Here is a 14,727-nt window from a genome sequence, read left to right on the forward strand (position 1 = left end):
ACAACTTCCATAGACTATGCATGTTATGTCAAATTGTCAAAACATCGATTCATAGACAACAATTAAATTTTATTTCAGGTTTGTCTGATATTTTATCGCAGAAAATAGGTACCAGGGTAATCACAAAACCAAACTATCCCTTACAAAATAATTATATAAATAAAATAATCTATACGATATGAATTAATATAAGCGTATCTGTAGTTGCTTTGCGTATATTCAAAACAAAATTTGCAGTGAATTTTTTTTTTTGTAAATAAAATACATAAAAAAATCTTTGGATAAAAATGAGTAGCAATGGTTATCAAATGTGACAAAAGTAGTCCCAAGGATTTTTTTTATCATTGTGAGATATCTAGTAGTGTCAAGAGATTCTGCAAGAATTAGCATACTATTTACAACAAAAAGTTTAAACCTTTTTAGTAATATGGTAAACAAATACAGTTTGGATAGATACTACGGCATACTTATTGAGAGCTGTTTTACTTGAGGGAAAATTTGTAAGTGGTAGTATAAGAGCATAAAGGAATAAAAAAATGCGGTATCATTAGTTAATATTGAATGACGTCACCACCGTCTACATACTGCTCTTTTAGTTTCTGTCAAAGCTTTTAAATTTCGCATACCTACCCACAAGCTATTTATGTAAGTATTATTTTTCCTTTGTTACACACATTAATTTGGATAATGTATAGTTATAATTACATATTTTCATGTCTTGTTCCGATAGTGTCATTTGAATGAACACTCTGGCTGGCATCTTGTCATTCACGAAGAATGCTGTGATTTGCTCTTGTCTTCAGGGCGTTCACAAATGGCAGACTACGACTTATCTTCCAAACCAGTTGTACATGAACAATGCATGCCTAATGACAGTAGTGTACTAGTTGAAGCGAAACAATCACATATACACCCATGCTATGAGAAAATGATGCCATGGGAATTGAACCAGGAGCCTGGATGAGAATCCAGTGCCTTATGTACTGAACTGTAAGGGTTGCGATTGAGATTGTACCAGTCAAAATAAAGTGTAGGGATAAATCAAACAAAAAACATGTATTTTATTTAATATACATATATTTCATGTGAATTCAATTAAAAATCAAAAAAATGTAAATTATACTTTTATAGTAAGAAATATAAAGAAAATGGCATTGATTAAAAAAATTATATGTAGAAAAGAATCATTGCATAGCCGAGCTGGTTAATAACTGTAATTATTTTCATGATCTTCATGTTGATCACGTCTGAAATTCATTGCAGGATATCCAGAAAGGGTCACATATGTGGTACAGGGTCCATTCAAGTATATGTCCTGGGTCCATGAACTTGACCGTGCCCAATGGAATCGGAACATTGTTCAGTTCCGTGAACAGTAATTGTGGTATTTGTGAAATAGCAGTTAAAGCTTTTCTCTTTTTACAATGTATGTGGGTGACGATTAAGTGCACATAAGTAAAGATAGATTTCACATCTAGTACTTAAATATATTGCACATAAATAAAATTATCTCACATTTAAAGTAATCAGTCGGATATATAAGAAAGCCTTTAAACAGTTGGAGCGGAATGCAGAAACATTTGTTATAACTAAAATTTCCTTAGCAGAAAACACTATGCAGAAACACTGTCCTTAGTTAAGATCATTTTTATTGAAAATAATACCATATTTAAAAATTCTCGTTAGGTAAATTAGGTAAATTATTTTATAATCGTTAAACGATGACAAAAATATGACAACTGCATTTTATAAATGCAATAACTATAAATACATATTAATATTTAATTATAATACTCTTATGTTTCCGTTATAAGTCATTATACGTGATTCCACAGGCACCACACGATTTTTTTTTAACATGGTAACAATGGTTAATCAATTGTCATTCTTCATCTGGTATTTTGTATTTCTGCGGGCTGGCGTATAAAAATAAAATAATATTCTGCAAGTACATGCCAAACGAATTAACACTATCAATATCCATATTGAGATACATTGTTAAATGAATTTGAGTGTATGGACTGTGTTAGATACATGCGAATTTATTTTGACAGCAGCTGTCAGTGGTAAATGGTAATACAGAAGGGAGCGTGTTCATAACAAAAGTAGTCTATGGTTAAGGATTCCTTAACTCTATACTCAGGATTGTCTATAGTTAAGTCATGCTTTTCGGCGACTTATCCTTAGGAACGAAATCTTAGATTGTGCATTCCGCTCTTGAACTGTGAAGTCACATCAATTTTGCACATAAAAACTGACAGGATGCACATTTTGTTTGGCAATTATCTGTCACCTTAATTTTAAACTAGGTACCCATTGAAATTTTTGAGCTTCCTGTTTGAATGTCGTGTGTTTACAAATTGATCAGTGCTGCTTATAATAATAAAATTTTTAATAAAACATCAAATTTTTTTTAAGAGATATCTGACTAATAAAGTCTATGGGTGAATTTCAAGTAAAACTTTTTATATGGATTTCATTAATTTGAGCCAAATACAAGTTTTTTTAAAATATAAACATGTTAGATTAATTCACTGGAATCTTCAAAACGCTGCCTGAAAGCAACAGTGAAATAAAGTAAAAAAAAGTCGATTTTGAGATAAAAATGCCGATCGATTGCTGAAAGCTATACCTACATAATGAATCACTGAGATTAAAAAAAAAAATTGCATTTCTTAAAACTGTCACGTAACTCCAAGGCAACAGGATGATAACTAAGATACTTCACTGTTAATAATGGTATACAAAAAATCCTACCATTATCATCTATTATAAACCGCAGAAAAAAACAAAATTATTAACTTATTCATTTGTATGACACAAGCATTAAAGTTCAATTATCCCAAAACTAGTATTTTTGACTTATCCCACTGTTGCTTGCAAAATAGCATTATTACAATGTGCGTCTATGTGCAAAATATCATGTCAAATGTACAGTGTTCAATACACTTTTCAGAAATGTGCAAAAATATAATTATACATAAGCCATATAATATTATTAAAAATAATGACTTTTAGAGATGAGATGTTTTTGACTCGAGAAAAGTAAGTTCTAAACCCTAAAAATAAAACATTTTCGGGAGAATGTCCATATGCCCTGTGGCTTAACAAACTTGATAAAAAAAAGTTATTACAAATTTTTTCATTATAATAAAAATTAAATAAATATTAATTACGCCTTTATAAAAAGACGTACTTATAAAGAAAATTACGTGAGGCGATGAGCACTGATAGTTTCATTCTCCGTGCAGTAAAATGATTAAGTACTGTCATAAATAAGTTTTATTCGGAGCAGATAATTTTCTCAAATAAAATGACTGAATTTGTCAAATTTGAACACAAAAGACATTTTTAACTGTCAATATGACTTATGATGTTCGATTTTCACCCTTAGTGCTAGAACACAGCGGTCAAACAGGCGGCAGGGCGGCAGTGGCGAGCGCAACTTAAAAGTATAACCGAGTGTAAAATGTTCATAGACAATGTCTTTTTTTGGGCATATCACACACGGTTATATGTTTAAGTTGCACGCACCGCTCCTGCCCGCTGTCCACACGTTCACTCTGGCCAAGCACTTACCATAATCTTCAGTTTTCAATTCATATCTAACTTTAAATTGCAGAAGGATATAAAGCAATATCAAGAAAATATTTTCTGCATAAATTCCATTTTTATTGGTCAGCAATAACAGAAAATTTCAACACAGCCAGAGCCGAGGTAACTCGTCAAAACATGTACATATGTCCCGTCAGGCCATGGACGAGTTAACTCGTGCGTTCTCGTAAACGTCATAACTTCTGAATAAACTGTTTGTGTATATTTTCTAAACAATATTTATAATTTTAGTGTGAAAATATTCACGATAAAATCGAGAAACATGTTGATTTGGTAATTTTTCACAAATATTTATCATTCTGTTCCTATTTCATATTTTTTATGGGATTTATTTTATTCCAAAAATAGCTGGCCTACAACCGACCACCAAGTAAAAATTGGCTGGCAGTGATAAGGTTGAAGATTGTATTTGGATGCAGAGTCATAACACTGTTAAATCAGTATTTCTTTTTGTGATTGCAGTCAGTGTCGGTTTTAATAATAAATAAGTGTATGGTTCATCAGAAAGTTTCAAAATCTCAAGGAGATAATAATGTAAGTAGTTGCCATTATCTGATACCTGTGTAAAAAATCTTGCAGAAAAACTCTCTTACTGTTTTTTTAATAGTCGGGTGACTAATATCGCATTAAATGTCACAAGAGGGCCTCTAAACCTAGCATAATATACAAATAATTAGTACCTACATGAAATAGAGCCTCAACATCAGTCAGGTACCTTAAACCACCGCTGGATGCAGTGACCCGCTAGTTATAGAGGGAGCTAGGAAGATTCTTTTGAAAACTATCATTTGTATACATAATGAAACTAATTAGTTTCCTACTCGATAAATTTATTTATTTCATTTGCGTAATAATTTGTTATATGTAATTTTTCAAACGGAGAATTAAATGTTTGACTGTCAACGGCTAATAAATAATTAGATTAAATTGAAAATTGTATAATTTCTAATGGAATTTATGTAGATGATCTAGGTTTCATTTCGTCATAGCATGGCCGCAGGTAAATAAAATTCTTGTGTGCGGAGTTGTAGTGTTCGTGCCCCTGAAAGCATATTTTACATTTTATAATAAATTCGCTCTTTGAAAAGAAGGTTGGGCATACGCTCACTCCCCTTAAGAACAAAAAAATTAAGTTACAAAACCTACATAAGGATAATTAATTTAATATGAACCTACTTTTCAAATAATAAGTAATGGAATAAAACATACCATTTTATTTTATAAATAAAAAAGAAAATACAATGGTAAAGCCTCAATTACATTAAGCTTCTTTACGAGCTGTTTATTGGCGAATTTACAATCCGCCTGTAAAGTTGCCCAGTGTAATCATCGAATAAGCTAATAAGCAGGTTGTAAACACTCTACTGAGAAAAGTTGAAAGCCGGTCAACTTTACACGCTACATGCCGGCGTGTGGGCCTACTGCGTCTGCGCAGTAGAGCGCAGTACCTCCCGGTAAAAAAATTAACTAAGTTCCGTCAAAATAGTCGCTGGCTTGTGGCTTCTCAGCGAATGGAAAGTTTTGTGTAATCATCAAATCGCAGTAGCTGAATCGCCCGCTTTTGAATTCGCCAATAGCCAGCTCATAAAGAAGCTCAATGTAATTGAGGCTTAATGATCGATCATCCTTCTATCTTGTAGTCCTCATAAACCAAAAACAACTTTATTTCAGGACACAATAAAAACTGTTTAAAAAAAGAGCAAACTACAAAACAACAATGATTCCTGGTATTTACGGTGTTTTGTCATTTTTCTGCTGAATGGACACAATTTTTTGTGAATTGATTTTTAAATCATTAGACGTGTTGAGTGCAAAAATCATACACAGAAGTAGATATTCTATAAAAATCTAATTTTCAACACAAAATGGAATTTACGAGTTATACAAGATAGACTTTTTTCATGTTAAATTTATATCACCGTGAATTTCAATATTTATCCATAAGAGTATAATGAAATCTCAAAATATATGCATCAAATTTGACTGCATTATATATTTATAAATGGAGTGATATATTGTATAGCCAAAAATAATCAGTTATAAGCAAAAAGATTGGACGCGATGTATAAATTGTCTGTTGAATGAGGGCGCTACATGCTGACAATTGGCATATCATTCAGTCCTTTTTTAGTGTAGTTCCAAATTAGAACAGCGGACGATTTATGTCGGTATATCTATATTTGAGGAAGTTTTTTTGGAACATTTTGTATTACAACACTTAACTGAGTTTTTAGTGCACAGTAACACCCCATGTTACATAAGTAATGTGTACTGTACTGTCCGACAAGAAGATCTAGGCAATAACCGGAAGTCGCTGGAGTCGAAGTGCGATTAACTAAATGGAAGGGGCTTGTTAGTTCACAGTTTTAACATGTGGACAACTCGTCAATAACCGAAAGTCGTTGCAGTCAAAGTGCGGTTAAAAGTAGGAGGGGCTTATTACTTCACAGTTTTAACACGTTGATTTGAATTTTATTAAATTACTCAAGTGTAACTTCATCTGTAATATTTATTATTACTATTTCCATATTACTATTTCATAAAAGAAACATCATGTAGCAATAATACTCAATATTCATACAATAAAAAAATATATAAAAAATAAACTGGAATATTCATTTTATTACGTAACTGCGAATCTGCTGAACTCAGGGTGTTACTGTAATTGAATTGGCAGCCATAGAACAAATTATCTAACCGTTGGCAGCATTGTTTGTAAGATATTTTGACTTGATTTGACATTTGGCGTTGCTTACTTATTTATAAAACTGTTTTGTAAGAATCAATGTAAAACACCGTCCAATTACTAACAATTTCAACAATCAACGATAAATGAATAAACATAAGTTTTAGTTTATTAATTACCTTGGACCAATCGTAGCTGACAGCGTAGGCAAAAATCTGTCCACTGCTATTGAAGGCGCATTTCGTGAGACTTTGGTCCATCTGTTCTGACGATTTGAGTTTGGTACGCGCGTCTTTATCCCAGAAGGAAAACGTTCCATCTGAACCCACTGTTGCCAGCGTTCCATGTTCGGGGTTGAATGCCACGTCATTCACCGCATATATATCCTGGCAGATAACCATGTTTACAATTAATAAAAATACTATACAAAGATTGATCCATATGAACTTTGATGGTGATTCTAGAAAGTTTTAATATGGTTGAATTGGTCATATAAAATTGTTATTTTCTCATGTTGTGTATGTCTTGATTTTAGATTTGTAATGTCCACAATGTTTTGTTCTCTTGAATAAATAAATAAAAATAAATCTATGCCTTGGCAGCGTTAACACACGACGGCATAAACAAGATAACCGGTTTAACGTTTTGTTATACAATACGTGTGATATACTGTTATTTGTAATTTTTGGTTGGTTAATAGAGGACCAAATATCGTTTGTTCAACACGTGCATGCTATCTGTGCTCCTGTATGGCTGTGAGACATGGCATCTTATTAAGCTTCAAAGATTTCAGCTTTTGAGCTTTGAGATTCGATGTCTCCGCCGAATCTTAGGTGTAAATTGGTACGACCTCGCTACAAACACATGTGTCATGTGTTCCGGATGCTGCCATATTCTAAATAATAAGTCACTGAGTCATGCACACTAACAGGAAAATTGTTTGAGGGATGTACATTCCCCATATCCATAGACTCCGATTTTTGATTCTAGCGATGAACAGCTGGCCTGCAGCTATAACTATGGGTGCTAACCTAAGAGTTATTAAAACCTGTTGCATTAACAAGCCTAATGGTAATAGTTATTAGGATCATTAGTGTCCCTTTGTGTCGCCACGCTGTCTTGTCTTTTAGACATGACATTTCACAATATTAAAGGAAACATTGGATGCCTCAGATGGTTTCACTAATTCATAAATTCCACTGACAGGTTTCGCGTGTCATAGAATGGCAAGAGGAGTGAAGTCAATACATTGAGAAAGCCATTCGAGCCAAATCAACCGTGTCACGATCCTCAGTCATGAAATAAAACAAAACGTTATAATTATCTCACCTGGCAAGTGTTTTGCTGTCCATTCGATCTGTGACATTTAAACGTGAAATTGTCTTTAGGATTAACAGGATTAACGTATTGTATTGCGACTCTTCCTTCCACGCTGCCCAGGGCAAAACCTGTCCGACAAAAATGGATAATAAAAATCACGTAATAGACACTACAATAAGTAAAAATTAAAAGATAGTGAAAAGGGTTAGATAGCATAGTCCAAAAACACCCTCATCGGTTTCAAATCAGTTTTTTTTACAAACTGTTACAGGTGATTCTCAACTCAATTTTAACCAAAATAACGGGCTTGTCATATTATTCCGGGTTCTTCAGATGAATATTTGAGGCGTGGGTGGCTTCAGGTGAATAAAAAGCGACAAGTCCACAATTCAATATTTTCAGGAAACAACGTTTTTATGTTTCAAGCTTCAATTATTTGTTTTAACGAGAGATTATTTTTTCCGTTGTATTCTATGTCGAAATTAGAACCAAATAGCAATTTGTTTCAGCCAATAAACTCTAAATGTAATAAATATAGGCAAAATAAAATTGGACGTAGCGCTGCTTGTACCTCACTTTTTAATTTATTCCGCATAAGGCACATATTTCCGTGGCACTGTCATGAGTTTACCAGATGCTACAGCATGGGAGACGCCTTTTCCAATATTGAACGTTCATTTATTGGTTGACTTAAACATGCGCGAAATCAACCAAGCTTTAAATAATATGAAACACAGACTTGGCGCTTTTTGTAATAAATCGAGACTTAAAATATTTTATTTCGTAGGGTTATGTCGCATTTTGGAATTTATAGATCAATACATATTGTGTAAAATTATACAATACGTGCGTTTTTTTTTCTCGATTTTGACCAAATGTGGACTTATCGCTTTTTGGAATTAGACGCATCAAATAACAGATCCGAGAAATCCACCTAGATCCGAGAAGATTCTAGAATGCACACATGGAAAGGACGGGCGAAACCAGTGATGCACGGAAGACTCGCTGGCCGTCGTCATCCCAGCAGGCCTCTCAAAAGATCGAATGATAATTCGCAACAATATGAATAAAACACGGTCTACAGAAAGAATAATAAGTAATAATTACCAGTGGGTTGCTTAGAAACTTTGTCTCTAAATATTGCAACAGTTCTATGTTGAAATTTAAGCGGAGATTCAACCCTCTTGTATTCCTGGGGTCTGCCTTCCAGCTTATAGACTATGAGAGATCTCGCAGCCGTGCTCACAACGGCCATAGGATAATCCTGCGAATTTTGTAATAAGTTACATAATATAATTTGAAATCGTGTCGATTGTGGCATAAACAGTATCAAATGGTGACATATTTTTCTTACCACGTCGGCACTGTAGCATCGTTCTGGTAAATTTATTGTCAGCATAGGGTTTTGCGTCCGGGTATCCCAAAACTAAAAAGAAAAGTTTTACAACACTATAAAGAAATTGACTAAAATATATTATTAATTCCTTTCACAGTACTTCATGGAAAGATATGGTATTATAAAAATCAAATAAACACTTTAATAATATTGTTATAAAACTACAAACTACATAGAACAAAATAGCCATTTGGGTGATAAACCCTAAATTGTAATAAATATAAACAAAATTAATTTGGACATATTATCACCATTTGTTCGTAACCTTTTAATTTGTTTTATTTTTGGAAGTTTTGGTAATTATAAATGTTATAAATTAAGTGAATTTATAACAACCTTTAATGTTTTGTCCCAGGAACCAGTCATCAGGCAGGTGTAGCTCGAGGCTTTGACCCAATGACACGTCTTCACAGGAGCATCGTGCGCTGCAACCTTAAAAAAATAATCATAAAACCTGAAATCTGTAAAGATAAAATTCAATAATATATTAGTCTTATGGCTACTTGTGGCTGACGGAAAATGCCTAGACCTTTCGACTACATTTGGTATATTTCATCGTAAATGTTGTGTTTCAGTTGTTGAATTATTATGAATGACTATTTGTAACTGACTTCACCACACCCACAACTTTCCAGAAATGCCCACGGCTTCGACAGATAAAAAAATATTACGTAGTATATTTGAGTAAAAAAAATAATTTAATTCTATTGTTGTAAATTCATAATTTGAGTATATGTTCGACCATCGCTTGATAAATCTTTACAGTAAAAATCACATCAATGGTAAACAAACCAATGTGGCGAATACTGTTTGTAACACTCGCATTACTGTAACTCGTCACGCAGGAGAGGTTGCTCATCAGGTGTTGAAAACGATTTTGAATTAAAAACCCATGATTCAAACATTATTCTCATTACTATAGGTTAAATCAGGGGTGGCCAACCTTTTACATACCATGCGCCAATTTTTTTCATAGATGAGTTCAGATACGCCATACAACTCAAACACCTTTTCTACCTTCTTACGTTCACGGTTGGGGTTGGAAAATATGGATAGAGGTAGAATCTGGTTCGTTTAGGTAAGGAAAAGGAATAACTCAATCAATAACTTAATTAAATTATGCCAGTTCAAAAAACACACGTTTACTGGAGCACCAATTTACAACAGTCAGAAATGATCTCTTGGACGAGAGGGTGGTCGCTGTCGTGGACCCCGCTGATGGTGCTACAGCTACCGGAGAGTCTCGTTTGGTGAAGATAACTCTGAACCACAGTTGTTGGATGTGATGAGTGAGAGAGAGAGAGAGCACTGAGAGCTTTAGAGCGTTTGGATTTCGCTACTCTTTCAATGTTTGGTGTTAAATTTGTTACTAAGAGCAGCAAAAAATTCTTCAAATTTGAATCAGTTATTCGCGACCTTGTTTTGATTTTAATCAGCACTCAGGTGTTGAAAATATGAAGATGGATTCAGTTATGGCGCCTACTTCAAAAGAATAAGTAGGTGCAAAGATGCAATGTGCCACTTGTCATCATCCAATGCGCCACGGTATCTACAGATACATACCTGCATAGTTTGATTAGCTCCTAAATCCCAGCATTTTACTTGTTTATCGCCAGTCGCAACAAACACTTTTGTTCCATCCTACAAGATTTAAAATACAATGATTACTCCAAAGATGTCGAAGAAAATCTTTTTCTATACCTACAAGCCAAATTTGAAATTTACCTGACAGGGCTACACTTGAGATTAAAAAACACTCACACTCTCAAAACTTCATATCAAGACAAGTCATGGGTCAACCCTGAACGAGGCTTTTTAAAAACATTATTCTTTTACTCTGGAACTATTGTGAATAATTCCCAAAATTATGGTAGAAAAGGTGTTGGACATACCTACACCTTCTCTAATTTGATTACGAAAAGTTTATTTACACAGACTAGAGCCCTGTCAGCCCCCCCCCCCTCTCCAACCCCTTGCGGGGGCCATTTATATAACTGTTCAACTTATTGCCTGGTAAATTATAATAAAATAACACATGTCAATAAAAAATGTGAAATATTTTTACGTTTAACGGTTTTATCGATAATCTCTTTTATATTACTAATCAGACAAATTGACTGATATTTCATGTTTTCATTGACCACGGGATTAGGATTGTAAGTATGTATTAATCCTGAAATACTAGGATTGCAATCCCTAGTAATTTTCTTTTGAATAAGTATTACAGCATAAATTAAATGTTTGTAAGTGACAATATAATAAATATACTACTTACATCGTGCCAGCATACATCTAAAACAGGTCCACCCATAGTTTGCATAGACTTGGGATTTGTTTTTCCAGACATTTCTACATCCCAACATCGTACCTAGAATACAAATGTATAATATAAATATATATCAAAAGTTAACTAACGCATAATCGACACTAAATTAACTTTCAATGTGTAATTTTGAAACGTGAGTTAAACTACAAAGAACTCGATGGCAATACCGTAGCATATGGGTGAGATCCACATCTTCAGTTTAGATGTGACGAGAGGTAGCATACTCTGCTCTATTATCTTCATGTTTCTGATAGTCATACCATTGCACATCTGTCCTCGATACATCTTCATCCTACATCATTGCAAGCGACTTTATTTAAAATCTATAGATAATAATATTATGTTCAGCCTATTTATTCAGAATCCGTACTTCTATAACAGGACAGTCGCATGGATTCAGAAGCGGTTACAGAACATGTTTGAATCCTACGTCATGAAAATTCACATGTTGTTCTTTCAATCTGGTTTTCGATTCTCGATCTCGCTCTGAATCCATCGTTCTTATAATCAAAATTATGCGAAGAAACATTTTCATGAGGCGATCAAGAGACCAACACTGGATTATAGAGATGATGAGGACTGGTTTGAAATGGAAGGTGACAGTTTTTGAGATAAGCACCTGTGTGTTCAGAGTACACTTCACACATAAGGAAGTATGTATTTCATTTTCATGGAATTTCTGTCAAGTGTAAGTAAGACGATACTATCTTCATCTTTAAAATACGTTCAGGAGTTCATATTCAAGTTACCTGATTGTCCCAACTTCCCGCTATGAGGAAATTCTGTTGTGTGGTTGGTGGGGAGAATGCTAGAGCGGAGACAGAGTCTTCAGGTGATGCTGTCACTTCAAAATCTTTGTTTGGATTAATTTTTTGAGTTGTCGCACCAAATGAGGTGTTTGTTAATGAGTTCTGTTGAAACATTCTGATGCCTGGAAAAATTATTTTCACATTATATTCACAGATTGACAAGATTAACACAGTCAGTGCTCAAAACACGCCTGGCATGTGGCCATTAGATACATATACATTCATTGCTGACCAGTTAATTACCACATTTAATTGTCATGCTAATTGCTACACGCCAGGCGTGTCTTGAGCACTGACCGAGTTGTGGTCAGCAGTGACTGTGTTAAGGTAACGCAAAAATTTGCAAACTATTGAGACATTTGTTTTCATAACAAACCTCATATTATGAAAAAACCAATATTATGATTCTTTCGAAAGATAAGTAGATACAGACCTACAAACTTATCTGAAGAATGGATGGGGGAGCCACAGTCGAAAACTATCCAATCAAGACTCACAACTGGACAGAATGTGATCCATATGGAAGTTCATAGTTCCATTTTTGACAGTTCTTTAGATAAGTTTGTAGGACTGTGAATTAGGTTTTCATTCTTGAATTCATGAATTTTGTCAAAATCGGCTATGAAAATTAGCATGGTTCCCGCCTGGCTTCCTATAAACCGACTTGTACTGTATTTTTTTTATATATATACCTACATTTTTTGTTTATTTATCCAATTTTCAGGAATTATTTTATAACCGAACGCAAAAGTTTCCGTCGCAATATTGAAGAAATTGTCTGGATTTTTTACACCAACTATATCGTTATAATATTGAACAATTGCTAAGCTATTTTGTGTTTTGATTCACTTTGAAATTTGATCGTTAAAACATAAATAATTACACATGCTGAGACATTTTTCAATACAAATATTGCTCCGCGAGTTGTCTATGAGAGATTTATCAATGAATATTTTTGTGTTTCACTGACGTTTCCACTTGATAATGAATGGGCTTTATCAAATGATTCAATAAATATGAAATTGTGTTAATTTTATACATCAGTTTTCTTCACATTATTTTTATCAAGTATGGAATACGCATAATTTCTTCTTATCGTATCTGTGGTCCATTAAGATACAAAAAAAAAAATTTTTCATTAAAAGGTCGATTTCGACAAAAACGGATATTCAACAAACCAATCCTATAGCAACGTTATGGTAATTACAGTGAGTAAACCTGCGGAAATTATCATCAACCTAATAATTAGTAATGTAATATAATGTAGGTGAGTGTAGGTATGTCAAGTGATATTGGATGGCTATTTCATCCAACCGCCTAACCAGATCAAGTATATGTGGCTTTAACGTCATTGTATGTTGGTACATATGCATACGTAATAGGTAATTTTTGATTCCATTAACCATTTTTTGTTCACATTTTTCCTTTCCTACGTTGCTAGCGTGATCGCAGTTTTTTCAATAAAATAGGAGGCATAGCAATCGACAAAAATCATGAGCATCTGTTAAGCTTAGTACAGTCATACAGCTTAGTACAGACATACCTGTTTGCAAAAAATAAACATAGTTTTCTATTATCCATAAGTATGCATTCACCGACACAGGAAAGGATGTAGAATCCCGCAATCCTGTCACGGTATACAAAACTCTCTGACATGACAGACGCAATATAGATAGGTGTTTCAAAAAGATGTTGAAGACCAAGCTGTGATGGAGAGCTATTTTGCAAAGGGTTTATGAAATATTGACAAATATTCCTAGACACAAGATACTAGGTGGTAGATTTTAAATGTAAAACAGAACTGATATCGATACGAATTTTGTTTAATAAAAATTCAACAGGTTCACCGTACTCTAAAATTAAAAGTGTCAATAAGCGTCCTGACGTTTTGAAATTGAAACGACGTGCCGGCCTTACTGTTCCACTGGTCCTACCTTTTTGAATGAGAGATGGAAAGCACTTATCGCAGTAAAATAATGCAGCGATTAAAGCAATCTAAAAAAAACTTGTTATGTAGATTTTCAAGTAATTTTTTTAATAATAAATTTGTTTGGGTTTTGACTGTTTACAAACGTCAAACTGACCAAGAATACATCAAACCGGAAACACCACAAAAATATTTTAGTTGTTTCTAAATGCATCGGCAACAAAATTAACGATTATACTGTCAGACAAACCGATATATTTTCAAAATTGTGTTCATATCAATGCTATTGGAGTCACTAAAATAAACGATAAAATTTAAAGGATGATTATAAAAAATATTGCCTGCTCTTTTGTGAATCATATACTAAGTGGGAGGAGTCCAATTGAATCTCTTTGTACTAAGTATTTTTTACCGAGTATAAAATTTAAATCTATTTTTCTATCATGGCAATAATTTTCCAGAACTGTCAGATTTTTTACCCAACACACCGAAAGATGGGAAAATATCAATAGTAAATTAATGTAATGATATTCGATACCAGTATCGTATCGCCACAATTATATTATTAATTCTAGAAAGATCGTAACAAAACAATAATTTATCTCAAACTAGGCCTTTTTTACATCTTTTGAAATTACAAAATGTCGT

The 14,727-nt window shown here is 33.6% G+C and overlaps 1 protein-coding gene across 1 annotated transcript; it reads right to left on the reverse strand.

The window, feature by feature from the left end:
• Nucleotides 1–3,494: 3,494 nt before the first annotated feature.
• LOC147065302 (protein Rae1-like) lies at nt 3,495–14,262 on the reverse strand. Its single transcript, XM_085956292.1, has 10 exons — nt 14,087–14,262; nt 12,093–12,274; nt 11,293–11,385; nt 10,581–10,658; nt 9,354–9,449; nt 8,976–9,047; nt 8,729–8,885; nt 7,631–7,749; nt 6,481–6,687; nt 3,495–4,657 (listed from the first exon to the last, which is right to left on the reverse strand). Exons 2-10 carry the CDS (start codon nt 12,264–12,266, stop codon nt 4,571–4,573), a joined length of 1,083 nt encoding a protein of 360 aa, XP_085812418.1. The 5' UTR covers nt 12,267–12,274; nt 14,087–14,262; the 3' UTR covers nt 3,495–4,570.
• Nucleotides 14,263–14,727: the final 465 nt, after the last annotated feature.

Source organism: Rhyacophila brunnea, unplaced genomic scaffold, assembly GCF_057557595.1.
Source record: "Rhyacophila brunnea isolate RB1 unplaced genomic scaffold, BYU_Rbru_1.0 scaffold_6, whole genome shotgun sequence".
Lineage (NCBI taxonomy): Eukaryota > Metazoa > Arthropoda > Insecta > Trichoptera > Rhyacophilidae > Rhyacophila > Rhyacophila brunnea.